General features: G+C 43.7%; 1 protein-coding gene across 3 annotated transcripts in view; it reads left to right on the top strand.

The window, feature by feature from the left end:
- LOC143481008 (leucine-rich repeat and fibronectin type-III domain-containing protein 2) overlaps window positions 1-3,706 on the top strand; it is an 83,978-nt gene extending 80,272 nt beyond the window's left edge. For 2 of the 3 annotated variants that reach the window (XM_076978916.1, XM_076978917.1), the window contains one exon: window positions 949-3,706. In XM_076978916.1, the coding sequence (XP_076835031.1) occupies window positions 949-1,906 (958 nt within the window). In that variant the 3' untranslated portion in view covers window positions 1,907-3,706. The remainder of the gene's footprint in view (window positions 1-948) is intronic. The other variant, XM_076978918.1, reaches the window with a different exon arrangement.
- Window positions 3,707-24,082: the final 20,376 nt, after the last annotated feature.

Here is a 24,082-nt window from a genome sequence, read left to right as displayed (position 1 = left end):
TCTAAGTTGGCGCCTCATTCAGATGTGTGTGGGTCTGCTGCTTTGGCCCTGACCAGTGTACGCGTGTCTGTGGTGAATCCTCACTGGCGTTGTTTTCCCAGAGTTTATGAGCATGAAATCAATCCAACTGAAGGATGAGTCACACGTGCCTGCTTTCACTTGCCATTTCATCTCACTAACTATCCTGTATATATGAGACGAGCTCTCAGAAGAGAATGGCCATCTCGTCAATTATGCCTTAATTAAAATTCCCTCTCTGTTTCTCTGGTAAGGAATCCTCAAAGAACGCACGAGGTAGTGGTGGTTGGGCCTAATGCCTGCCTGTGATAATTACTTCACCCTGTTTCTTTTTTCAGAGGCTTAAAACTCATTGCTCATTTTGCTCCCCAGGCAGAGACGGAGGTCATGAAGCCATGAAGCACGGGGGCTCTGTTGAAACACTCCAACACCAGTTTACCTTTAGGCTTTAATTCACTTGCAGAGGAGCCCTGACTGGGTCAAGATAATCAATGATGTTATAAAAAGTCTTTTGTTTCTGTATTTTCAAGTTGTTTTTCTTTCCTTTTTGCTTGTTTTTCCACTCAATTGTGAGCATTAATTTCCCATTAAATTTCCTGTAAAGGTATTACTCTTATTTGTTTAAACACCCTGATGTGAATCAGTGATTTCATGCCAATTAGCATTCCACCACAAAGCACCGGATTGTTGTTTTCTGCCAGCTATCAGAATATCATGCATATTGAATCAAACATAAAGATTCAAATGAATTAATCATCCCAAGTGCCCCATGTGCACTGTAATAAATATGTACATGTCTCTAATTCATCAGTGACTTTGATCCCTGCTATTTTTGTTCAATGATTCATGCTTATTTTCAGTATGAAAAATTGGCTTAGCCTCTGCACTAGGCCTGAGATTAAAGCCTTGCTCTTTCTGTTCTGTTGTAAGGATGATCCCGGTGGCCAACAGAGCTTTTGCGGTCAACAATCTGATGCCCGGGATGCAGTATGATCTGTGCGTTCTTGCCATCTGGGACGACACCGCCACCACCCTCACAGCCACCAACATAGTGGGCTGCGTGCAGTTCGCCACCCGCGACGACTACCCACGCTGCCAGTCGCTTCACACCCAGTTCCTCGGGGGGACCATGATCCTGGTGATAGGTGGCGTGATCGTGGCCACTCTGCTGGTCTTCATCGTCATCCTGATGGTGCGGTATAAGGTGAGCAACGGTTTGCAGGTAGCCAAGCTGGTGACGGTGAGCAACACCTACTCACAGACCAATGGAGGCTTGCAGGCGGTGCAGTGGCTGTCTGCAGGTCCCCCGCCCTCGGCCCCCAAGGCCGTGGTGGTGGTGCAGGACGAGGTGGTGGAGTTCAAATGCGCCTCCCTGCGAGGCAGCCTGTCCTCTTCCTCCTCGGCGGACTCCATCGGCTGCGAGAAGGTGGCGCGTTACCATCTCCGCCGCGACTCGAGAACCCTGCCCAGCAGGTGGAGGCAGGCTCCGGCCAAGACGCGGCCCAACCTGGACCACCTGCTGGGCGCCTTCGCCACACTGGACCTGAAGGCCCCGGCGGGGGACCTGGGCGGGCCCTCGGCGGGGAGAGCCAGGTCTATGCTCGTGGACCCCGTTTCTGACAAGGAGCCTCTTCTGGGCCACGGGGGGACCAGGCTCGGGCGGCTACGGGGGTTGCCGCTGGACACCAAGCCCAAGCGCAGTCACTCTTTCGACATGGGCGAGTTCGGGGAGTCACGATGCCTTACCTACCCGCGACGCATCAGCAACATCTGGACTAAGAGGAGCCTGTCGGTGAACGGCATGTTACAGCAGTGCGACGAGAGCGAGGGAGAAGCAGACAAGGGAGTTTTCGGCAGCTCCGAGTGGGTCATGGAGAGTACGGTGTGATTGAGGACCCACCCCAGTGCTCTCCTTTTTATCGTAAAGGTCAGGAAATGGACACCAGCCATGACTGGTTGAGAGCAAATGAACTGGCGACTTCTACAGGACTCTTGGGACCCTGCTGATCGGATATCCCAGAAGTGTGGATGACTGTAGTGCATGAATCCCCGCATTAATGATATTGTCTTTCTGTCCATTTGATCAATTTACAGACTCCAGGTTGACAGTCTGCGAGTAAGCGAAGACCACCCAAGCAAGGGCTGGCCCTCATCACTGAAGCCTGAACAGAGGAACCTCACACTGCCTCCACAGCACGAGGCCAGTTGTTGACTGATGCCCAATCACGAACGGTGTGGGCGTGGCCTCGGTGAACGGACGGGAATGAAAGAAAGGCTCTTTGAGGCTGCACGCTCCACGTAGCCGTGAGGATTTACCCCAGCTGAGTGCATGTGCATCTCAATAGACTGAATGTACTTGGCAGATGGGAATATGTTTTTAGCAAGAGCAGAAATTAAAAAAATGAAATGCAAATGTACTGAGATATTTTTAATTTTTTTTTATATAGTTTCTTTCTTATGTTATCTGAAGTTTTTTTTTCCTTCATTGGAAACATTTGAATGGATTTAAAAGTTCTAAAATGTCCAATCCAACAAAATGACCCGTCTCACCCATGGCATTATGTAGAGAAAATATCTACACAATTGTTATTATTTATTTGATAATAAGTAACAGGAAAAGGGGACAGGGGGTTGAATGTACATTTTTATATGACAGTTGTCCATGACATGTTTTTAGAAAATGTGTGCCTCTCTGTTTAGTACTATTAATGTATTTAAGTATTTATTAGTAATCTTTATATTGGCTATCCATGTAAACATTTTAAAACTAAATTACGTATTAAACGGTTTGTTGATGATATGTGATGAAAGAGAAATGTTGTCTCCTGGTGCATTAGGAGGAAAATTAAGTCAGTTGTCAGCTATAAGATAGTGATGTACAGGGTTTCTCAATCATGAAGAACTAAAACCCCAGACACGGATCATTTCTAACTGATCACTTGTAATGTATTTTATTTCTCTTTTAAATCATATGTTAGACATGTCGTGGGGAAAATAGGACTCGTACAGTTTTAGTTTGACCTTATCTTGAGATTTACGGAATTGGCAGAGTCTGTACGACAGTGTCTGTACCTGGTTCATGGCTCCCACGTTTATCAGTGTTTCAAGTTCAGGCGAATAACCGAATCTCTGGAGATCGTCGGCTGTGTCTTGATACTGCCAATGAGTGATATGTCGGACTAAAATGTTTCTGCCCATCTTTCAGTTTGAAGCTTCAGGTCACCACTTCAAAACATATAATCAATGTCTATTTTTCTTATTTGGAAAATATTTATTTTTATATTTTGTGCATAGTTAAGGAGTTTTATTGCCTTTGTTGCATAATATTATTCTATAATCATGAAAGAGAAGAAAGTAAATGCATTGGTCACACCACTACGTGTTTTTTTTGTTGTTGTTGTTGTTTTAACATTTGAAGTAACATTAAAGATTTGGGGATTCATTGTTTTTAATTTGTTACTACTCTTTGATGTATGAAGCTTTCTATTAAATTTTTGTACAATAGCTATGTGAGAATGTATGAAAGGCAACTGTACAGTGATCTTTTTATTTTCCCAATCAGCAACAGTGAGAAGGTGCTTTACTGTGTTATCACAACATAAGTGTGTATGTGAAGTTACATAGACACAATTTTTCCTTGAGTTGTGAAAAAAAGGAAGAAAATGAAGTCTTCTGTAAAACTTTTCTGTGTTCGAAATGTTTTTTTTGTTATAAGCAAAAAGATAAACACAAATCCACTAAACATACCTGTCTGCTTTCTTCTTGCGGTGTATAATTTTTAGTTGTGCTTAACCCACTGTTGATGAGTTGATGTCTGGGTTCAGAACCCGATGATGAACGCAAACAGTGAAGTGAAGTGTCATGAATCCTGCATTACAAACACTGACCCTGATTCTGGATATCTCATTAGCGCTAATGACCAATACACTAGACTGACACTGGAGTTTAAGTGATGCTAAATATTTTCATCCTACTCCCCACAGAGCCTTCCTAGAACGTCTCACAGGCCGTGTGTGATGGGGAGCTGGTTAAATCAGTGCATTCATAAACCATCAAACATTGCACTGAGCTGTTGACACACAAAATGATTTCTTATATTTCTTAATTTCATATTAAACACACTGTCATACAATGCAAACTGAGCTATTTAGGAGTCACCCATGCAGGTCTAGCATTTACATTTACATAACCTGCAGTGCTCTGTGAATCCTTAATCCTGCTGAACATCACGCATCAGTGATGTTTCCCTAGTCAGGTCAGCGTTGTGGTGGTTAGCTGAACAGAATTAAAGACCTCTAAGGATTGCCTCTAAGAGAGGATGGCAGGGGCTGACCATATGTGATAAATGCAGGAGATTGTGCTCATCGAGACTAAATTTGATCTTTCTTTTGGTGTTTTTTCCAGGTTTTCAGTTTCTTGTCAGTGTTATATAATCAGTGTCGTTGATCATTTCATCTGTTTGCCGTTTGTTGTTGTCGTTTCGGCGTGGGTCCAAGGCTCGCCCTCTGCTTTAGCATTCCGTGCTAGTCTTTATTTTGCTTTTGTGTCCTAGTTACGTATGCTGCTTTTCGACCTTGGACTGTCATGAACCTCTGATTATGGCTTTGCCCTTAATAAACATCGCTCTACCCAGCGCCTGCGTCCTGCCTCAAGAGGCGTCACTTGGCAGGCAACTGCGTTGGGGCCCCGGGCCAATGGGAGGCCCCCGAGGGCTGACAAACTTTACACTACAGCAATGGCAATGTGCAAAGTTTGCAATGACGGTATGAGACCTGAATTCCCTAAGGGGCCCCCGTGAATGTTTGCCTAGGGCCCCAGCAGACTCCAGAATCTCCACTGTCTGCCTCCATTAACGCACCATTACAGCTCTCTTTTCTCCTGTTTCTCCCTGCTCAGCACTGCTTAAAATTGGTTGAAACAAAGTATTAACACAGATTCATGAAACAGAGGATGAGGTTATACGTTGACTCATTTCCAAAGTAGATGGGGTCATTGATGAAGCCAAGCACTACACATTTTCAGTTTTTCTAAACCAAATTTCAAGTGTTGTGTTAGGGACAAAAATCAATCGATTAGATTACATTTCACATTTTAATAACTAGCCAGTGCTAGTTATTGCTCCTATTGTAGCTAGTGCAGTCGCGGTAACGTGGGGATGCTGGTGGTGATGGTCAGCCGGTGTTGTGTGGAGTCTGATATAAGTACCTCCTTACCTAAAACATACTCCATGACGTTCTAGTGCAGGGGCATCTCCCTGCAGACAGTAGACTTACACGTAGAAGTGTTTTTGTCTCAGTGTTGTCTACTTTTCAACACTACCAAGAGAGCATATATCATTTACCAACTGCAGCTGTTTACATCAGTGACTCTTTTAGAAACATAATGACATGGAAAGATCTTTAAGTATACTTCTGCGGTCCTGCTGGTGATGGTGATGATGCGGGGGCTACAGACAAGCAGATATGAAGCATGTTTACCTGGACTGTTATTAGTCATTTACGCTAATCTCTCCTGCATCATGGTCAAATATTTGTTCTCTCCACTATTTCAATCAATCAAATTTTATTTATATAGCGCTTTTTACAAGTTGTTTTCACAAAGCAGCTTTACAAGTGTCCGAGTACAAGCTCCCAGCGAGCAAGCCAAGGGCGACAGTTTCTAGAGAGTTATTTGTTCTCTCCACTATTTGAGAGATTTGTGAAGAGTAACACACCTGACCTCATGTCATTTTCACCATGAAACATATAGGGTAAGTCCCTCATATATGTAGCGCTCAAGGTCAGCTGAGCACTGCGCATGCAGAAGCTTTTATAATGCGTTTGTTATTCACCTGTTCACTTCACTTGGCAATGTTGTTTTGATATTTTGTTAGGTGTCTTGATAATGAATTGGTATGACTGAAGAATAGATGACCCTAGCATGCACCATGCTGCACTATGCAAACTTCAAGCATAATTCCATGCATAAAAATTGTCCGAGTAATTAAAGGGACTGACGCTCCTCTTCAGTTATGTACTGTGAATATTTTATAGCCCATTTTCAAAGCAGGATATGGGTTTCCACTAGCAATTGTGTTAAGCGGAATCCCATCTCCTCTACTATATCTGCCAGGTTAGAGGTCTTCCATTTAGAACCATTCATTTTATCTGCTTTTTCTACTGGGATATTTTACATACCTCTGCTATAGAGAAATGTCCAGTATGAGGAGGAGATCACTGCCAAATGTTGTATCCACCTGATCTAACAGAGCATAAAACCACAAATGATTAATACAGAGAAGGGAATCTCCTTTACCCAGTCTTCTCTTTGTTGTGGATTTAGACAATGCTTCTGAGGTGGCTTCATATGAGTCATATTGGTAGAACAAAATCAGTACAATCCAAGAGCGCATTGGTCATTTTCCAAATGTAATTCTGCCATGCAGCCAATCAGATGTGACGCTATCATAAATCTAAATGCACACACTGTAACATCATGCATTGAACTGCATTAAGTTGAAATACAAATATAGGCTCACCAGCGACCTCATGAACGGAATGGATGGGTCATGATGAAAGCTGGTTCTTGACTAAATATGCCTGCGGTCCAAAACTTGCAAACATATTTTAAATAGGCTAGATCATGCATTATCAATGTGAATTTGCAACCACAAATCTGTTGGTGCAAGGTTTAACAACATAATCAAATTTGATGGTACTTGTTCAACTCCTTGATATTTCATATTCTTACAATTGTGAGACTTTTGTCTTAAGAGACCTTGGTCTTTTTGTCCCCATTGTTGCAGTAGACATCATTAAAATATGTTAAAGTGTACATTTATATAAACACTTTATAGTATTCTTTTAATACTACATTCAGGTTTAGCACTTCTACTACAACACATTACTGCTGAGTGGAGGTGCTGCCATATATTAAAATGTTGAGCTAAAATAGAATATAACCATAGAAGAAATAAACACGGGCTTATTTATTTCTTATCTTTATGTCCCTCAGATCTTATTAGTGTATTAAATCTCTGCAGTGTAAATGTAAAACATTTACAGTTTTTCTCGATTGTTTACACACATTGTCTGAAAGCATGCCTCATACTCTCAAAACTCTACACACAAATCAGAAAAACACACACACAATGGGCAAAACCCCTCAGTTCTCTTTCAAAATGAAACTTTACAGTCAGAACAATATTATATCTTCTCAAAATGGTATTTTGTTCTCAGATGACACACACAAACCATCATATGAATAGACATTTATAACAACTGGTTGAACACTGATGTGCTCAATGTAAAACACTATGATGAATGGAAAACACTTCTTCTCCATTCATCATAATGACTTTGGCCTTTTTTGTGCAGTGTTACACTTACTACAGACAGGAAATACATAAGTGCATTGTAAAATATTTTAGAATAGTGTTTTTATACTCAGAACACACATATACAGTAACAAATATATTTTATTTTTTCCCACAAAAGCAATGTACACAGTGTACATCCCACCCAACACAAAGTTGCACATACAGTGGCCTTCATACAAAACAGAAGAATTTACTGTATACAGTTACAGTAAAAAAAAAAAAAAACTATGTTGCATCCTCTCCAGGCCCGTTGACAGTCTTGCTGGGGCCCAGGACAAGAAAGTTTCATGTGCCCCCCCCCTCCGCCCGCTTACGTCATTTGAATTTCCTCTGTAGCAGACAATCCTTGTGTTAGGTCATATATAGTATATAATATAGCCACACATCAAAGCTGTTTCTGACAGCTGACTGGTTTATACTTCACGCGACGCGAGGGTCCGCGCGGCGAAAATGACGTAATCGCAGTGGCACCGCCCGTGCGTGAGGGCCTCACGCGCTGTCGATTCGCGAGGTCGTGCACCTCTCGAATTTTGTAACTTCGCGCGCGCCTCGCTTCAGCGCAATGAACAAAGTCATGTTTGCCGGTTCCATACACCTTTACAAGGTGGAATTAAATCACTTGTACGTCACTTTGAAGGTCAATTTCAATATTTCCCAGAACGTTAAACCTAATTAAGTAAAATATTTATACATATACTCGAAATAATTCGCTTTTTAATTCACATTATTTAATGGCTGTTCATTTTCAAAACGCCCAAACGTCTTCACGTTCTCTCATGTTTCGTCCTGGAATTACAAGAGGCTCGTATAACGTAATACAGGAGATTTAGTTTTAAAATACAAGTACTTTAGCTTACTTTAGCACTTTTCAAACCTGGAACACAATGCAACATTAAAATTCGTCAGATAAATATTTTTCCTTTCTTTCCTGCGCTACAGATTTCTGTTTACTTTAACTATCCGCCACTGTATTTCCCGTTGTTGGGCGGGTACCAGCCGGCTACGATCGGTGCTGGATCAAACCATTTTTCAGTGGGAGGCGGGGGTGTATGCACTTAATGGAAAATATGCAGATAGGTAAAAAAAAACATATATTTTTAGCCATTGAGCTTATTTTAAGTACATAATTTTATATTAATGAAAAATTTCAAGACTATTTAAAATTATAGACTTGAAATAAAAAATAAATTGCTGGGCTCTTTGATGGGCCCCCCTGGCCCTGGGGCCCGGGACAACAGACCCGGTTGTCCCCCCCTGTCGACGGGGCTGATCCTCTCTTGTGTTTCGGTCTGGCCACAGCACCTCATCCACATCACAAGCAATGTTTTCTCTGGCCAAGCAGCGGGGGAAATATCGCCTAGCATGGCGAATCCAGCCATGAAAAGCATCAACTGCTATATCTCCACATGCGTCTTCCATAGCTTGGTGAAGGGGTATACGTGTTTGTGAATGTAAGTCATACACTTTCCATCTCCAGGCAGAAAAAAATTCCTCAATAGGATTGAGGAATGGAGAATATGGAGGGAGACAAACAACTGAAAAGCGTGGGTGGGCAGTGAACCAATTCATTCACTGCCCAATTCATGAACCAATTCATTATGAACCAGAGCAGCCCGGTGGAAACTTACATTGTCCCAAACGACAATCAATCAATCAATCAATCAAATTTTATTTATATAGCGCTTTTTACAACAGTTGTTGTCACAAAGCAGCTTTACAAGTGCCGAGTCCTAGCCCCCAGTGAGCAAGCCAAGGGCGACAGTGGCAAGGAAAAACTCCCTAGCTCCCTAGTCCCTAGACAACGTACCTGAGCTGCTCTGGACCGTCTATCTGATCTGGTGGAATGAGTGTGTTGTGTAGGGTGTCGAGGAATGTGATTAGATGGGCAGTGTTGTAGGGGCCAAGGGTAGCATGGTGATGGATGACGCCGTGGTGGGTAATTGCTGCACACATAGTGATGTTCCCTCCGCGCTGGCCAGGAACTTCAACAATGGCACGCTGGCCGATGATATTCCTTCCCCTCCTTCGTCTTTTTGTGAGGTTGAATCCAGCCTCATCAATGAATATGAATTGGTGCTCCACTGCGTCCACCTCTAGCTCAAGGATTCTCTGCAACACACATGACAGTATCAGAAATAGACATGGAGGAGTCACTATTGTGAAGCACAATCATTATGATTACAATACTGAAATATGTATAATTTATACAGTGTTGAGTGTATACATCAGTTGTGAGATTGTATAGGACTTACTTGCACATAGTTATATCTCAGTTCTTTGACTCTTTCTGAATTGCGTTCAAAAGGCACCCTGTAGACCTGCTTCATCCTCAGGTTATTTCTGCGCAAGACACGGTCCAGCGTTGATAAGCTTACCCTATCAATATTTTGAAAGATCTCGGTGTCTTCTATTATTTTTCTTTGTATTTGCCGTAATGTTATGGCATTATTTACTAGGACCATGTTCAGGATTTCAGTTTCCTGTTCAGGAGACAAAAGACGTTCCCGTCCACCTCGTGGTGGTAACCTTTCAGTTCTGCAATCCAAATAGTAAAATACTGTAAATACTGTGCAGGAATACATTTCCCAAATACTTGAAACATTTATATTTATATTTACAGTCCTACAAAACAGTCCACAGGCAATACTGTACTCATTGAGTACTGTATTGATATGCAGTCCTGCAGTTTCCTACTGAGTGCTGATTTCTTACCTGTTCTCATTACGGAAAGTCCGGATGATGGATGCTACAGTGTACCTACTCAAATTTGGCTGTACTCTTTGCCCAGCCTCCCTCATTGTTAGACCATGGTTGACCACATGGTCAACCAAAGTGGCTCGGATCTCATCAGAGATTACGGTCCTTGGCCTTCCTCGTCCTCGTCCTCGTCCTCCTCGTCCTCCTCCTCTTACTCTCACTCCTCTGGCTCTGCCTCTGTTTCCAATGTTGGCATCCATTGCTCCAAAACAGAAGAGCTCACCTTTTGCCATTTTATGCTAAAGCTCTGATTGCTGATTGTAAACATGTGAGACAGGTGTTTGCTGATGTGATGAGTCAGTGTGCATAATAGGACAATCAACTTTAGAATTTTGAATAGCAGTGTGTTCCTTGTGAAAACAAGAGATTTTCTTCATGAAAATTATGCCAAATGCAGAAAATTGTGTGTAGTATTTGGAAAAAAGTGTGTTTTAGAACTGCAATTTGAGTGTAAAACAGGAATTGTGCTTGTAGTTTAGTAGAATTGGTTCAGGGGGTTGGTGCAATAGTTACATGTTGTGGTCATTGTGTCTCAATTACCAGTATTAGTGTGTAAACAATCGAGAAAAACTGTAATTGATCTGTGAATTTATAAATTTATAAACCATTTTTATTCCCGCATGTCATTCGTCTGAAGTTCTACGCTAGACTTCGTTTCTTTTCTGGTTTCTACTGGTGGTTTTTGGGACCTTGCTAAGCTGACTGCCTTGCAGTTGTTTTTTCAGTTGCCCTTTATTTGAATGCTCTTCTCTGATGGTGTCACGTTGAGGACCCCGGCCCCTCCCTTTTGGGCGTGTGTCAACGTTGTCTACGTGCTTTGTCTGCGTCAGTGGATATTCGTGGTTCGGGTTATGTCGTGTGATTAATAAGTCTCACCTGTGAATCGTCTCGTGATCACGTGGGGCTAATGTGGTTTGTCTATTTAATGTGCGCTCGCGCAGTGTCCTGTGCTCGTCGTTGTCTAAGTCTGCACGTGGCTGTGTATGTTTGATGTTTAACGTGCGCTATTGCGCAACAGTCCACAATAAATTGTGACGTTTGAGAAGGAAAGAACGGATTCTGTGTCTCGTCCGTCTGTCGTCGCCCAGCGTCACAGAACGACGAGCCTCGAAGAGACACTAAAATGCCGGGCTACAAGGGCAAGCCTAAGAAGGGCAAGAAGCCCAGTAAGCGGCACCACCATCCTTCCTCCTCTCCCCCGCGCCGCAGAGACCCGCCGACGCTGTCGCAAATGGAGGAGGACCCGGTATGCGCCCTTCAGCTGGCCTCAGCCCGGAAGGTCGAGGAAGGGGACCCCGAGCTGGCGGAGCTCTTCCGCCAGGGCGCAGTCAGGATTTGGAGGGAGCGCCACTCCACTCCTTCCCAAGACCTCTCGCCTCTGGGGGTGGGTGTCTGCGCGATCGATACCACGGCATCCACCCCAGAGAACGAGTTCGATGAGGGGGAGTCCGAGGAGGAGGATTACCTCCCTCCGGCCATGGGCCCCTCCACAGCCGTGGACCACGGTGAGGAGGAGGCGGAGGACCCGGCTCCCTCGGTCTGTCACGCCCCCACGGTGGATTATGGAGGGGGTGACGAGGGAGCTCGCCCACCGTCCGAGTATGACGCGTCCACCGTATACTACAGTGAAGAGGAGCAGGCGGACTATCCCCCATCCGTGTGCTCGGGAGTGTCCGAGCAAACGGACTGCGATCTCTGCACGGAGGAGGAGGGTTCCTACACGGAGGACGAAGAGGAGAGCCTTCCTTCCTCCGTGGGAACCGTAAAGGGGCGACGGACACCTGGTGAGAACGCGTCCTCCACACCCTCCAGGGCAAGCCCCATGGACTATTCCCGGGGTGAGAGTCCGGTGGAGTCCATGGAAGGGATCCTAGAGGGTGAGGAACCCATGGAGACCCGACGGGGGACTCCCAGGCGATGCACCAGGCGCGTCCGCCAGACGTGCGGCACCAGGCGCGTCCGCCAGCCACGCGGCACCTGACGGAGGGTCTGCAGCAAAGGCAGGCGGGGGGCTGCCCACTGCAGCACCCGCAGCTCTCGATCCCTCTCCGCTCCTCGCACTCCTCCTGGCGCGAAGCATGGCGCCTGTTATGTGTTTGTCTGTGCCAGTGTTCGTCAGTCTTCCCGTATGTCTGCCAAACCCCCTGTTCCCGTTTGTGCCTCTGTGTGTGAGTATGCCAGTCTGTGTGTTTGTTTCTGTTCCGTTTAATGTGTCTCCCGTCTTTTCCCCCGTCTTCCCAGGGAGGGTGTTCTAGGCAGTCCGTGGCGGACGCTTCACCAAGGGCAGTCACCTCCCAGACGCAGGACTGAGCGCGTCGGATCCGCCCATCGTCGTGGGTTCGGGTCACTCGGTCCTGTTGGCACCCCGGGACGGGTAGTGCCCTTGGAGGGGGCGTCTGTCACGTTGACCCCGGCCCCTCCTTTTTGGGCGTGTGTCAACGTTGTCTACGTGCTTTGTCTGCGTCAGTGGATATTCGTGGTTCGGGTTATGTCGTGTGATTAATAAGTCTCACCTGTGAATCCTCTCGTGATCACGTGGGGCTAATGTGGTTTGTCTATTTAATGTGCGCTCGCGCAGTGTCCTGTGCTCGTCGTTGTCTAAGTCTGCACGTGGCTGTGTATGTTTGATGTTTAACGTGCGCTATTGCGCAACAGTCCACAATAAATTGTGACGTTTGAGAAGGAAAGAACGGATTCTGTGTCTCGTCCGTCTGTCGTCGCCCAGCGTCACAGATGGAGAATAAAGATCATTCTGTGTAACCCTCGCCTACGGCCACCTCTGTTCCCGCGTCACAGTTTTGTGCTTACATATGAAAAACACTCAAACTCACACAATGAGGACTCAAACAAAGATGATCGACAAGCACAACATAGACTTTAAAAAACATAAACAAGAATCAAGTGCAAAACGTTAACGAGACAGGTGCAATGGATGAACACACTCATACAGAACCACACCCAAAGGAAATACATATATGGACATAAACAGACACAGACCAAACATACACAGGTCCAACGTTAGGGGTCAGGGCTGTACTTAGACAATCAATACAATTTGCAGTGGTAATAATTGAGATACCCTGAGATACCTTCAGGTGTTTTAATAAGTGCATTTTTTCATCTTTAGAAAACATGCTGTCAAAAAAAACAGAACACAGGTACCTTTACAGCAGAAACAGAAGACCATAATGAGGTGTAAGGAATGCCACCTGATCTTTCCTATCCAGCCTCACCTGCCACTCATCACCACGCCCCCTTTTGTAGTCATACTTATACACCTTCCCACCATTTACAATTCCAGATCCCTCTCTGTCTGGTCAATACATTACAGAAATACTGTAACCTTAACCCTAGCTTAATGGTCCGCCAACTCACAGAGATCATACGGAGTCAAGGAGTCAACATCGCTGCCGTTAAGGAAGCTGTCCGTAACAACTACAGCTTCTACCCCCGTGAGTGTCCCAGTGGCAGAACCTGAATATTACGATGGGTATCCTGATCGCTGTCGTTATTTCCTCATGCAATGTTCAATATATTTCACGTATCATCCAGCCTGATTCCAGGCTGAGTTACAGAAGGTCCACTTTATCGTTCCTCACTGGAATAGCTGGTGCCTGGGGTACAGCATTATGGGACAGCATTGACCCAGCCCTCCAGTCTGAGAGTCAGTTCACCGCGGTGTTCAGGGCTGTCTTCGATCATCCCGTCGACGGTCGTGATTTGGGAGATCGACTCTACGAGATCCAACAAGGAAAATGTAGTGTGGCCGGTAATGCAAGGGAGTGTTCCGTACACTGGATGCAGGAAGCGGTTGGAGTGACTCTGCCTTGAAAACGGTATTCCGCCGCGGTCTAAGAGCCGACATACAGGTTGAACTCGCCTGTCAAAGTGAAGCCCTCACGTTAACGGAGTTTATTCAAGCTGCTGTAAACGTTGACGAGGTATTGTTAACCTACCGTTCAGATATAGCTGACATTCCCGTCACTACGTCCTGTGCACCACTTTCCCGTGAGTGTGATGCGAGTCCTGAGAGAACCGATGAGTTCATGTAGCTGGGCAGATCCCCACTCACTTGTCAAGCCTTACTGGCTATCAGAAAAAATTATCAAGTGAGCTTACCTGTACAAATATCTTGGGGGGTATAGATACGGACCTTTCTGCTTTAGTGGATTCAGGAGCAGCAGGCAATTTCATAGACCGGGACCTAGCCTACCAGCTACACCTCCCCACCTTACCTGTAGATCCTCCTTTGAGAGTAAACTCATTAATGGACAGTCTATAGGCGAGGGTGTGATTACACTTCATACCTGTCCCATAGAGCTACGCGTGGGTCTGTTCCACAACGAAATGTGGGAGTTTTTCCTCATATCCACACACCGAGACCCCGTCATACTCGGCTTTCCGTGGCTGTCGACGCACGATCCAGAGATCTCCTGGAAGAAACGAGAACTCATAAGGTGGAAAAACAGTTGCCTCAGTAAATGCATTCACCTATCACTCCGGTCCTCCTCCTCGGTGGAAAGCCCAGCCACTCCTCTCTCCGACATCATCCCTGTGCAATATTGTACATTCGCTGACGTTTTCAACAAGGACAGTGCCTGTCGTCTGCCTTCTCATCGTCCCTGTGATTGCGCAATCGACCTCCTGCCTGGAGTCCCCTTACCTCATAAGACAAAACCTTACCCTCTATCACGTCCTGAATATCTGGCGATGGAGTCACCGAGGTTCTGAAGAAGGGGTTTCTTCAGACCACCTCTCCGGTTGCTGCTGGCTTCTTCTTCGTAGAAAAGAAAGGTGGGGGATTGTGCCCTTATATTGTGCCCTTAACACAGTCACATCTAAATATGCTGACCCTATCCCCTTTATCACTGCCTCACAAGAACGCCTAATGGGGGTGAACGTGTTTTCCAAGCTTGACTTACAGAGCACCTACAACTTGATGGGCAGTCGTGGCCTGGTGGTTAGGGAACTGGTCTTGTGACCGGAGGGTTGTGGGTTTGATTCCCAGACCTGAGTCCATGACTGAGGTGCCCCTGAGCAAGGCCCTTAACCCTCAATTGCTCACTTGTATAAAAAATGAGATAAAAATGTAGGTTGCTCTGGATAAGGGTGTCTGCCAAATGCTGTAAATGTAATGGAGAAACTATAGGAGGGTTTTCAATTTTACATCTCTGGAAAATCCCAATTTATACTTCAGTGTTCTCATTGGGTCTATGATCCCTGATTAAAGTCTTGTAGATAGTAAACCTGTCACGTAGGGCTACGCCCCCTCTCCTAGCTGTCACTCCGGGTTCCCTTGTGTCTGTGTTCCTTGCCCATAGATCCCGCCCTGCTTGTCTGTCTCCATGGTTTCCCATTGTCTTCCACGCCCTTGTCATCAGTGTTGTCACCTGGTCCTAGTCTAGTCCTGTGTATTTATAGTCCGTGTATTGCCCATGTCTGGTATCGGTTGTTTTGTGCATTCATGTTCCTTGTGATCGCTAACGTTCATAGTTTTCCATTTCATGTCTCGTTGTTTTCCCGTGATCTCCATGTGTTCCTGCCTGGTCCGTGAGTCCTCCTAGTTGTGTTTCGTCATGTCTGTAATTCATGTCCGGATTGCCGGCCTGTTTTGACCCGCGCCTGTTACATTGACCACGTCTTTGGAATTCCATTGAATAAATCTCGCTCTCCTCAGTGTTTGTGTCCGCCTCCCTGTTCTGCGTTATGCAGATCGTTACAAAACCCTTTCTAATTAGTGCAAGGATGAAACATTAAACTATGCTGGTTTGTGGCTTACTGGATATACAGTAGCTAGTGAATGTTATAATAATAATAAAAACAATAATTATTTTTAATAATAATTATTATGTGGTTATTCATAGCATCAAGTAAAATCATAATGTAACGTTTCAGATCAGCAGGAGTGACGCAAATGCAGATATTAGAGTATTTATTATAAAGGAAGTAACAAAACACTAAACTACCACACAAAATGCAGAACAGGACTAAGCTAAACACAGAGGGGAAGATACAGACAAACGGGTAAGCAAGACGACCAGGAAACGATAATACACATGAGAACATACTAATACATAAAACCACATAAACATTACGGGGAGAATCATAACACTAAGGGAGCAATGACTAAAGGGGCAGCGGGCACAAACACCAAACCATGAAAGACAGATAACCAGGGAATAAACAACCGACAGCCACGAACGACAGGGAAAACAACATACACAATACATACGCATGTGCTAAGCGGAAAGAAACATACACTAACAATGATGACAAGAAACGTAACCAAGAACATGAACAGACGTATGGATCACTAGAAATCGATGGCTAACAGAGTAACAATCGAACACTCACGTACAATGGCAGACGACAAGGGGTAGAACGGAGGGGTTTAAATACACAGACAACATGATGGTGAAACGAGACGCAGGTGGGAACAATGAGGACAGGGGCGTGGCAGACAGAGGGAGAAACCATGGGAACGGGGAAACTAGGCGGGACCAGGGAGGAGGGAGGGGCTGGACGTGACACATAGTTGTAAACAACACTTGACTTAACTGAAAAGCAAAACTATCAAAGTAGGAATAGTGATCAGTTCAGCCACGGGTGGATTTCAAGTAATATGTAAGGCCTATTTAACACCAGCCATAGTAGAATTACTCTCAGCATTCCAAAGGAACTCACTTTCTATTTGGAACCCAGGAGAATGTCCATGTTACATTTGCATGCATCAATGTTTCTTGGTGTCAGCGATCAATTTTAGCGAACTGCTAGAGGTGATGTCAGACATCCCACACAGTATCTCTAGCTGGTATCGCATTTAGACTGCAAGGTCAGCAGAGATCTAAGCACTGCTGGGTCCTCACACCGCCCAACCCTTTGGAGCTCAGCTTACAAATATGCATGTTTCAAATATGCGGGGCAACTCGCTCCTGTCTAAATTTTGACATTGGGGCCTTTTCTGAGCGTTTCCATATTTTACTGTCTGACTTCTGCCTTTGAACATGTGTTCCAACTATTTCTGAGGCCGCCCTCAAATGTTGCAGTACTCTATCCAGTAGCGAACCTTGACCATTAAACCTGGGCCTGCTACTACACCCCCCCCCCCTCCTAATTTCCTCTCCTAATAAAATGCATTAAAGAATAAAGAAAAAACCGAGACGACAGTATAGCTTTAGAAACGCAATAAACAATAACATTTGTACTAGATAACTTGTTAAGCAAAATAAGTTTCCAAACAAAATAAGGTTCACAGCTCCGTGGTTCTCGGAAGCAGAATATGTAAACGAGGACGTCAAAGGGATTAATCGAAACTAGCTAGCGTGGTACACTAATGACAGCTAGCGTCGCCACAGCAGGCGGAAATGATCATACAGTTAAGCCCGCCCACTAAGAGGGAAGATATGACTGGTCAATTTTACTGTCATTTGAAACTGGTATTGCGCTGAATTATAACTGCCAGGCACTCTGTAAACGAACAGCGGGCATCACAGTGCTGATAGGGGGAGACACAGACTCACAGGCTTCCACTTAACCCCTCACCTTCCAACACAGATTGAATAGACACGGTTGAATAATTTATTTGCTTATATTATTGTAATTGTTTAGATGTCGATTGTAAAACTGTAAGTAGATAAAATAAAATTGGATATATATATATATATATATATATATATATATATATATATATATATAATGTTTTAAGAATATTTTAGGCCCTCTGAGAGGGCGTAGAGGGCCCTGACGGTTCCCCACTGACTTTATCGTGTGTACTAATCGTTCCTGAAGTCCTCTGCAGAATTTCAGCAGGCTCTATAAATCCCCATCCCTTAAAAAAGAGACGATTGTCAGTGGGTGGCCAACATTATTTATAAGAAAATATCTGAAGAGCAAATTCTGGACATAAAACAGACAGCCTGCTGCAGGTGTCTGCAAGGAACCACGACTACCTGTGACCCGGCACTGGTAATAACTAAAACATGAAGCTATAGTAGGCACACGCAGCGGAGATGACAGTATGGTATCTGTTGAAATACTGTAGTGGCATACTGATGAATACGGGGCCCAGGGCTTCATGTGAAATGCATTCGCCTTTGGCCTCCAGTAGGCTGTTAATGATTACTTTTTAGGCATTGTTTATGCTTATGCTCCAAACAGTCATGAACAGTTGTGTCTGTCATGTTCAGTAATGTAGCAGAAGTGATGTTCAGTAATCGTGTCCAAGATCCATAGTGTTAAGCTGCACCAGAAATGTGTGCTCTGTTTTTTTGACCCGTCTGCCATATGTCTCAGTCCTCTACAATGTCATCACAGCGTGCTCATTGGCGTTCTTGTCTGCCTTTTACAGACTGTTATACAAAGAACCTTCTACTTGAAACCCTTTGCTCTTCTTGCTACCATGACCTTTGTTCATGCATAATCCTTGTATCATTAAATATACAAATATAAAAACATTTGACTGTGTATGTGCATGTGTGCATAACTGTGAGTCATGTTAGGAGAAACAACCCAGGTCTGGAGGGCTGGTGAATAAATGGCTGCTTCGTTGACACTTGTGGATTAAGCTGCTTTTACTAAGAAAGGCGAGTTGGCAAAGAGTCTGCCTGAGGAATCCTTCAGAGATTGGCTCGTTGACTGGTTAGCTTTCGGTCCTACATCACTGTCAGCTTTGCCACTTTGATCTCCACACCAAAACTCATTTCACACCTCTGGGCCCGCCTGCCTTCGTCTCCGATACGCGTCGGAGAGGATTCTCACTAATTGCGTCTCTTCTTTTCTGACCCCTGCCACCTTTGCTTTTTGGCTAGCACGCACTGACACCCACTCTTTGATCTGCGCTTGCATACCCTAAGTTAAGTCGTCTGGTTAAGATGCTACCGTCTGACGTCGATCCCGGAGCGGTCGAGAGGTGACTTTGTGGAAAAGGTTTGAAATGAAGAGGTAACGTTTGGGATCTGGAGCTCTTGTTAGCTTAAAGGTTCGTCAAAGGGTGAGTGGTTGCCTGACAGTTGAAAATGAGGTTTGCAGCTTTGATTATTTCGCATGTACATGTTATTAGTCCTCCCTGGGATGTTCTAATGATGGTAGAAAGGATAACTTGTTGATTTGTGCTTTAGCTGTCAAACCAAGAACAATGTTGGTGACCATTTCAAACTACAGGCCAGGGTAGGAACTAATGCAACCAAGGAATAAAGCTATAACTGACACAGTTTCAGTGTGACATCTCTTTAGTGTGGATATTCCTTCTGGTGTGTTTTTTTTAATAATGGTAATCTAGATTGCCAAACAAGCTGTTCCTGTCTGAGGTAAAGTCCTGACTAATTTCGAACACTGTGGTGTTTGGAGAATAACAACACTCCGATTCAATGGTAGGAGGAAGCGAATCCCATGTTGACCTCGTTTCTGGGTTCATTTGATCCTCTGGAAGAAAATCACGGACTTATATTCACAACATTCTCCTCCTTCTTTAGCGTTACTGTCTGTTCACATGATATGGCCTGGTCTCCTAGAAACTGCAGCAGTGCTTGGTGTATTTTCTGAGCAGCGTTGTGGCAGGAGTGGTGCTGCTTTGGCAATTCACATGCAAAACTGGTCTGGGTATATAGCTTAAAAAGAGCATCGCTGTGGACTTAAAGGGGAAGTCTGTGATTTTGCTTTTCTAACTGAAAAATACTGCAGTGTAGAACATAATATTAACAAAATGGTTGAACATTGACATCCTCACATGTATTAGGTGCCTGAGTAAACCTTCAAAGACCAGTTTGTGTTCTGGGATGGCATCTTGTTTTGTGTTTACACTGATCTCCTGATCTCAGTCACTTCTCACTGCCTCTTTTCTCAAGTCTCAGTTTGAGTAATGTGTTTGGCTATGGAGACATTATGTCTGGGTTCTGGTGTGTGCACTTCAAAAAGAAAAAAAAGAAACTTCTTACATACAAAGACAAGTAGCTAACTGGACATTTGAATTATATCATTAAACTATTTGAGTGACAGACTTTACATAATGAATCAAGTAGATACATAGAGGTCTTTGTAATGCATTGGGTGAACAACCTTCTGAGAAATGAAACTCATGGGAGCTCATTACAAAGAAATATTGGATAGAAAAGAACAATTCTCAGAGCAGCAAATCGTTATGACCCAAAAGGTGTTTATATTTTCATAGCTTCACTACCAAGAAGCTAGGCTACATTCCACAGTGTGCAGCATCATATTAAGGTAACATGCTACCACACCCCCCGCACATGGGGACATGATGCCAGCTCCGGCCCACCTCCACTGCTACAGCAGGCATTGTAGTTTGCCAAACAGAACCATCTCCTCATCTTCACCCTTCACCTTGGCTTCTTCATACCAGCACTCCCACCCTGGGGAAACAGCTACCCTGCAGTTCACTTTTGCTAACGGCCTGTAAATAACTAAGTATGTTTAATAAACAGGCCACCTCATTGCTCAAAAATGACAACTTGCTAATTCGAAAGCTAGAAAACTGTAATTGAACTCTGCTGGATACTGTATATCTTAGAGATGTGCTCTGAGTTCATGGATGGAAATGTAAAGTGGATCCAAACAGTAAAAAATCGTTGGTGTTTCTTGAATATTGACTAATGCATCTTTAAGGGGAATGCGGGCCTCTCATTGTATGAGCTGTGTCTATGCACGCCTCTCTTTAGACTACCATGTAAAGAGCAGCGTGTCTGTGCACTGCAGGCTGTCTATGGGACTCTGGAGTCTGTCATGGTTCAGCTGGAGCTCAGGTATAGGGGCTTAGGAATCATATAGTCACCCAGCAGGGCATGAAGCTGATTCGCTACTGTGATTTGAAACATTACAAACGACACCTGAGCTGCATGGCAATTGGTTGGACACCAGAGGGGCCATCCATACACAGATTCACAGGAAAACTGCCTCTCACGTCCTGTTGCAGGGCGGGGAGGATACGCACATCTCTCTGCTGCTTGCACCATCATCTGCTTTCACTGCATGCTGCAGAAAGATACCACAGGCCTCTCTCTCTCTCTCTCTCTCTCTCTCTCTCTCTCTCTCTCTCTCTCTCTCTCTCTATCATGCTCTCTCACAAACACTCTTACTCTCTGGCTTTCTCTATCATCACGTTCTGGTGCTCATGGGTAAAGACAGCTAATCAATAGCCACGGCTCAGTGTCCCAGCTCATATTAACTTTGTTTTCAGGAAGACTCTATAAAGAGTCTGTGGGGAAATTCTGTCCCTTTGAGTTCTACCTCACAACGTCTGGACCATCTCTGTTGAAATAAACCACCATCTGCTACATTCTATAGATCACCAGGACGTGCACACCTGGGCAAGTGCAAGTTCAAAAGTGTAAACATTATTTAGGACCCTGGATAATATATTGAAATGTGTACTTGTTTTAACAATGAGAGAAATGCTTTTGGAATTGACTATTTGAGCATAATTGAAGAGGTTACTTCAATTAACTTTGGAATGTTGCCTTAGAATTTTGAGAAATAAATTTACTATAGGAAGTTGAAAGAGTGAGTTTATAAATATGCACATGTAGAATAGCTAAGAAGGTTATTAGTGTAAGTCAATACTGCTACTGCTTTGTAGAATATTAAAGACGTGCTAGAAAGGAATAAGGCCAGGAACAAGTCATTTTCCTTTCATATAACATTGTAAAAGAAGGCCACGTTTCTGTTGTCTACTTCATTAGCATTTAACATTTACATTTAACATAACACCCACGTGCCACACAGAAGCCAAAACGACTCCTACTCACCTGGTTTATAGAATGTATTACTACTAAACCATTAGGAAGTTAGAATGTTGTCAGCTTAGGATACCTGATCCTGTTTCAGTGTACTATAATAATATTAATAATCCATAAGGGTGTTAGAGTATACCTGCTAGGAAAAGGAAATCATAAATAAATCACCCTTGATACATTTAAACCTTTTTAATATATTGATTTGATCATTAAAAACATTTATTCATACTTCTAGTGCCATATCTTTGTCATTAAATGCTTAATAACACACATTATTTCCAGAATGCTGTTCTGACCTTTTAGAACTTTTTTCTGTTATAAAATGTACTTGGACATGGCATAGTTCATTTTTAGTTCATCCATAAAGCTCCTAAGATATATTTGTAGAGCTCTATAGGTGTAACGCCGGTGACATTGAATGAACGGATGGCAGACACAAACGCTGTGAAGAGCAAGATGTAATTGGGCAAATCCAGAATCATAATCATTAGAACAGCCCAAGGTCTTAAATCCAGACAGATCAGACATGGTGACATGAGTAACATGCAAAACAGATTTAGACATACTTACAAAATGGAATTAAACACTATGGAGAAGAACACACGATTAAACATGCACTGGGAGAAACCATAAAACCAATACTTGCAAACCATACTAGAGTAATACTCAAATTAGAAAGTCAGCGAATATAAGACAGACACCAAACACACAGGGCTTAAATACAAGAGCTAAAGGCGAGAAAACTACAGACAGGTGTCAACAAAGATAAGGGGCGGGGTTATAAGTAGGTGTAGCAGGGAACACATGGAAAACAAAAAAACATGTACATGAAACAATTAAACCAGGAAACAAGTGTAGTGGAGAAAGCTGAAGTTTTCCATCACCCTTGCTCTGGGGGCTCATAGATCACGACCACAAGACTCACCTCCCCTTAGCTGATCCCTTGGACTGTGTAACAAAGAATGTAAAAAAGGTTTTCTATCCTGGCACCATTCCACGGGGGACCCAAAGTTCACAACCCCAGGACTGAGGAAACTCTTCTTATCAGACTCACCAGGGCCTTAGTATGAGGAAGTATGGCTTCCACCAGGACAGAGAGCCCATATTTATGGCATTTGTCCTTAGCTTGGTGCATTCCTAACCATAAAGCATCACCTTTGGAATTCGCGAACAGACCTATATCCAAGAATGCCAAAATTGATTTCGAGACAGCTTCTGGATTCTAAGCCCTCTTAGAGGAAACAGTTCTTTAAGTCCAATCCAAAGACACCAAATTTGGAATTATTCTAATGAAGGAAAGGATAACTTAAAGATCAAGAATGTAGCATCATCAGATCATGTAGCCTGCAGTATTCAGTGTATGGAACATAACCAGCCTATCATACACTGTGCTATCAGGACTGGTGTTTGAACATGAAGATTAAGTCCTCTCTCATTATTATTGAAATGCTATGTGAACTGTGTGTTCCATATTAATGCATGTATATATTATTTATCATATTTCCCTTGTTTGCCCATTTTATTCACTTATGAGACTATCACATCTCTTTTATTCTTATTGGGGTAATGTATATGTATTAATGGGGTTAAGGAAGCCTGTTAAGTCATGGATGGCTTTGGAAGAGTGAATACCATTGAAATGCCTTAAATAATGTATCCTGACAAACTTATTCTTCTTTATTCCTAAATGATGCACCCCCTGGTAAAGTATAAACATTTCATTGTCTGTGGAAATGTAATTTAGCTTTTTCTAACCTTGCCATGCTTCTGTGACGTACTTGTTTCATTACTTATGTTTCCAACTGGAGGGAAATGCCTTAACTTTGAATATTCAAAGGCATGACAGCTAGTCCCTCCCTTATCGCTACACCCTCAGATCAATAGTTAAATATCGAAACCTAGAGAGAGTTGAAGTTGGAGCTGGAGTTGGAAAGAAGCCAAAACATCACTAAAGGAATGTGCCTGGATTTCCACGGAGGCTTCAACAGTGGGAAATCAAAGAATTAAGTATTTCCACTTTTAAAGTCTGAGGCCTGTTTAGTTTGTAAGTTCATTTAAACTCACTTAATTTATACGTTGTGGCTAAAGTTATCTTGCCTCTCGTGTTTGAGGTATTTTAGTTAGTTCAATTCTTGGAGAAGTAATTAATATCAATTCTAGGGTAGCACATATAGACTGGCTAGCGCGCACCTGTTAGAGTCTA

Source organism: Brachyhypopomus gauderio, chromosome 17 (genome assembly GCF_052324685.1).
Source record: "Brachyhypopomus gauderio isolate BG-103 chromosome 17, BGAUD_0.2, whole genome shotgun sequence".
NCBI classification, from domain to species: domain Eukaryota; kingdom Metazoa; phylum Chordata; class Actinopteri; order Gymnotiformes; family Hypopomidae; genus Brachyhypopomus; species Brachyhypopomus gauderio.
The sequence above is the reverse complement of the archived record's forward strand: the minus strand, read 5'-3'. Positions and strand labels throughout refer to the sequence as shown.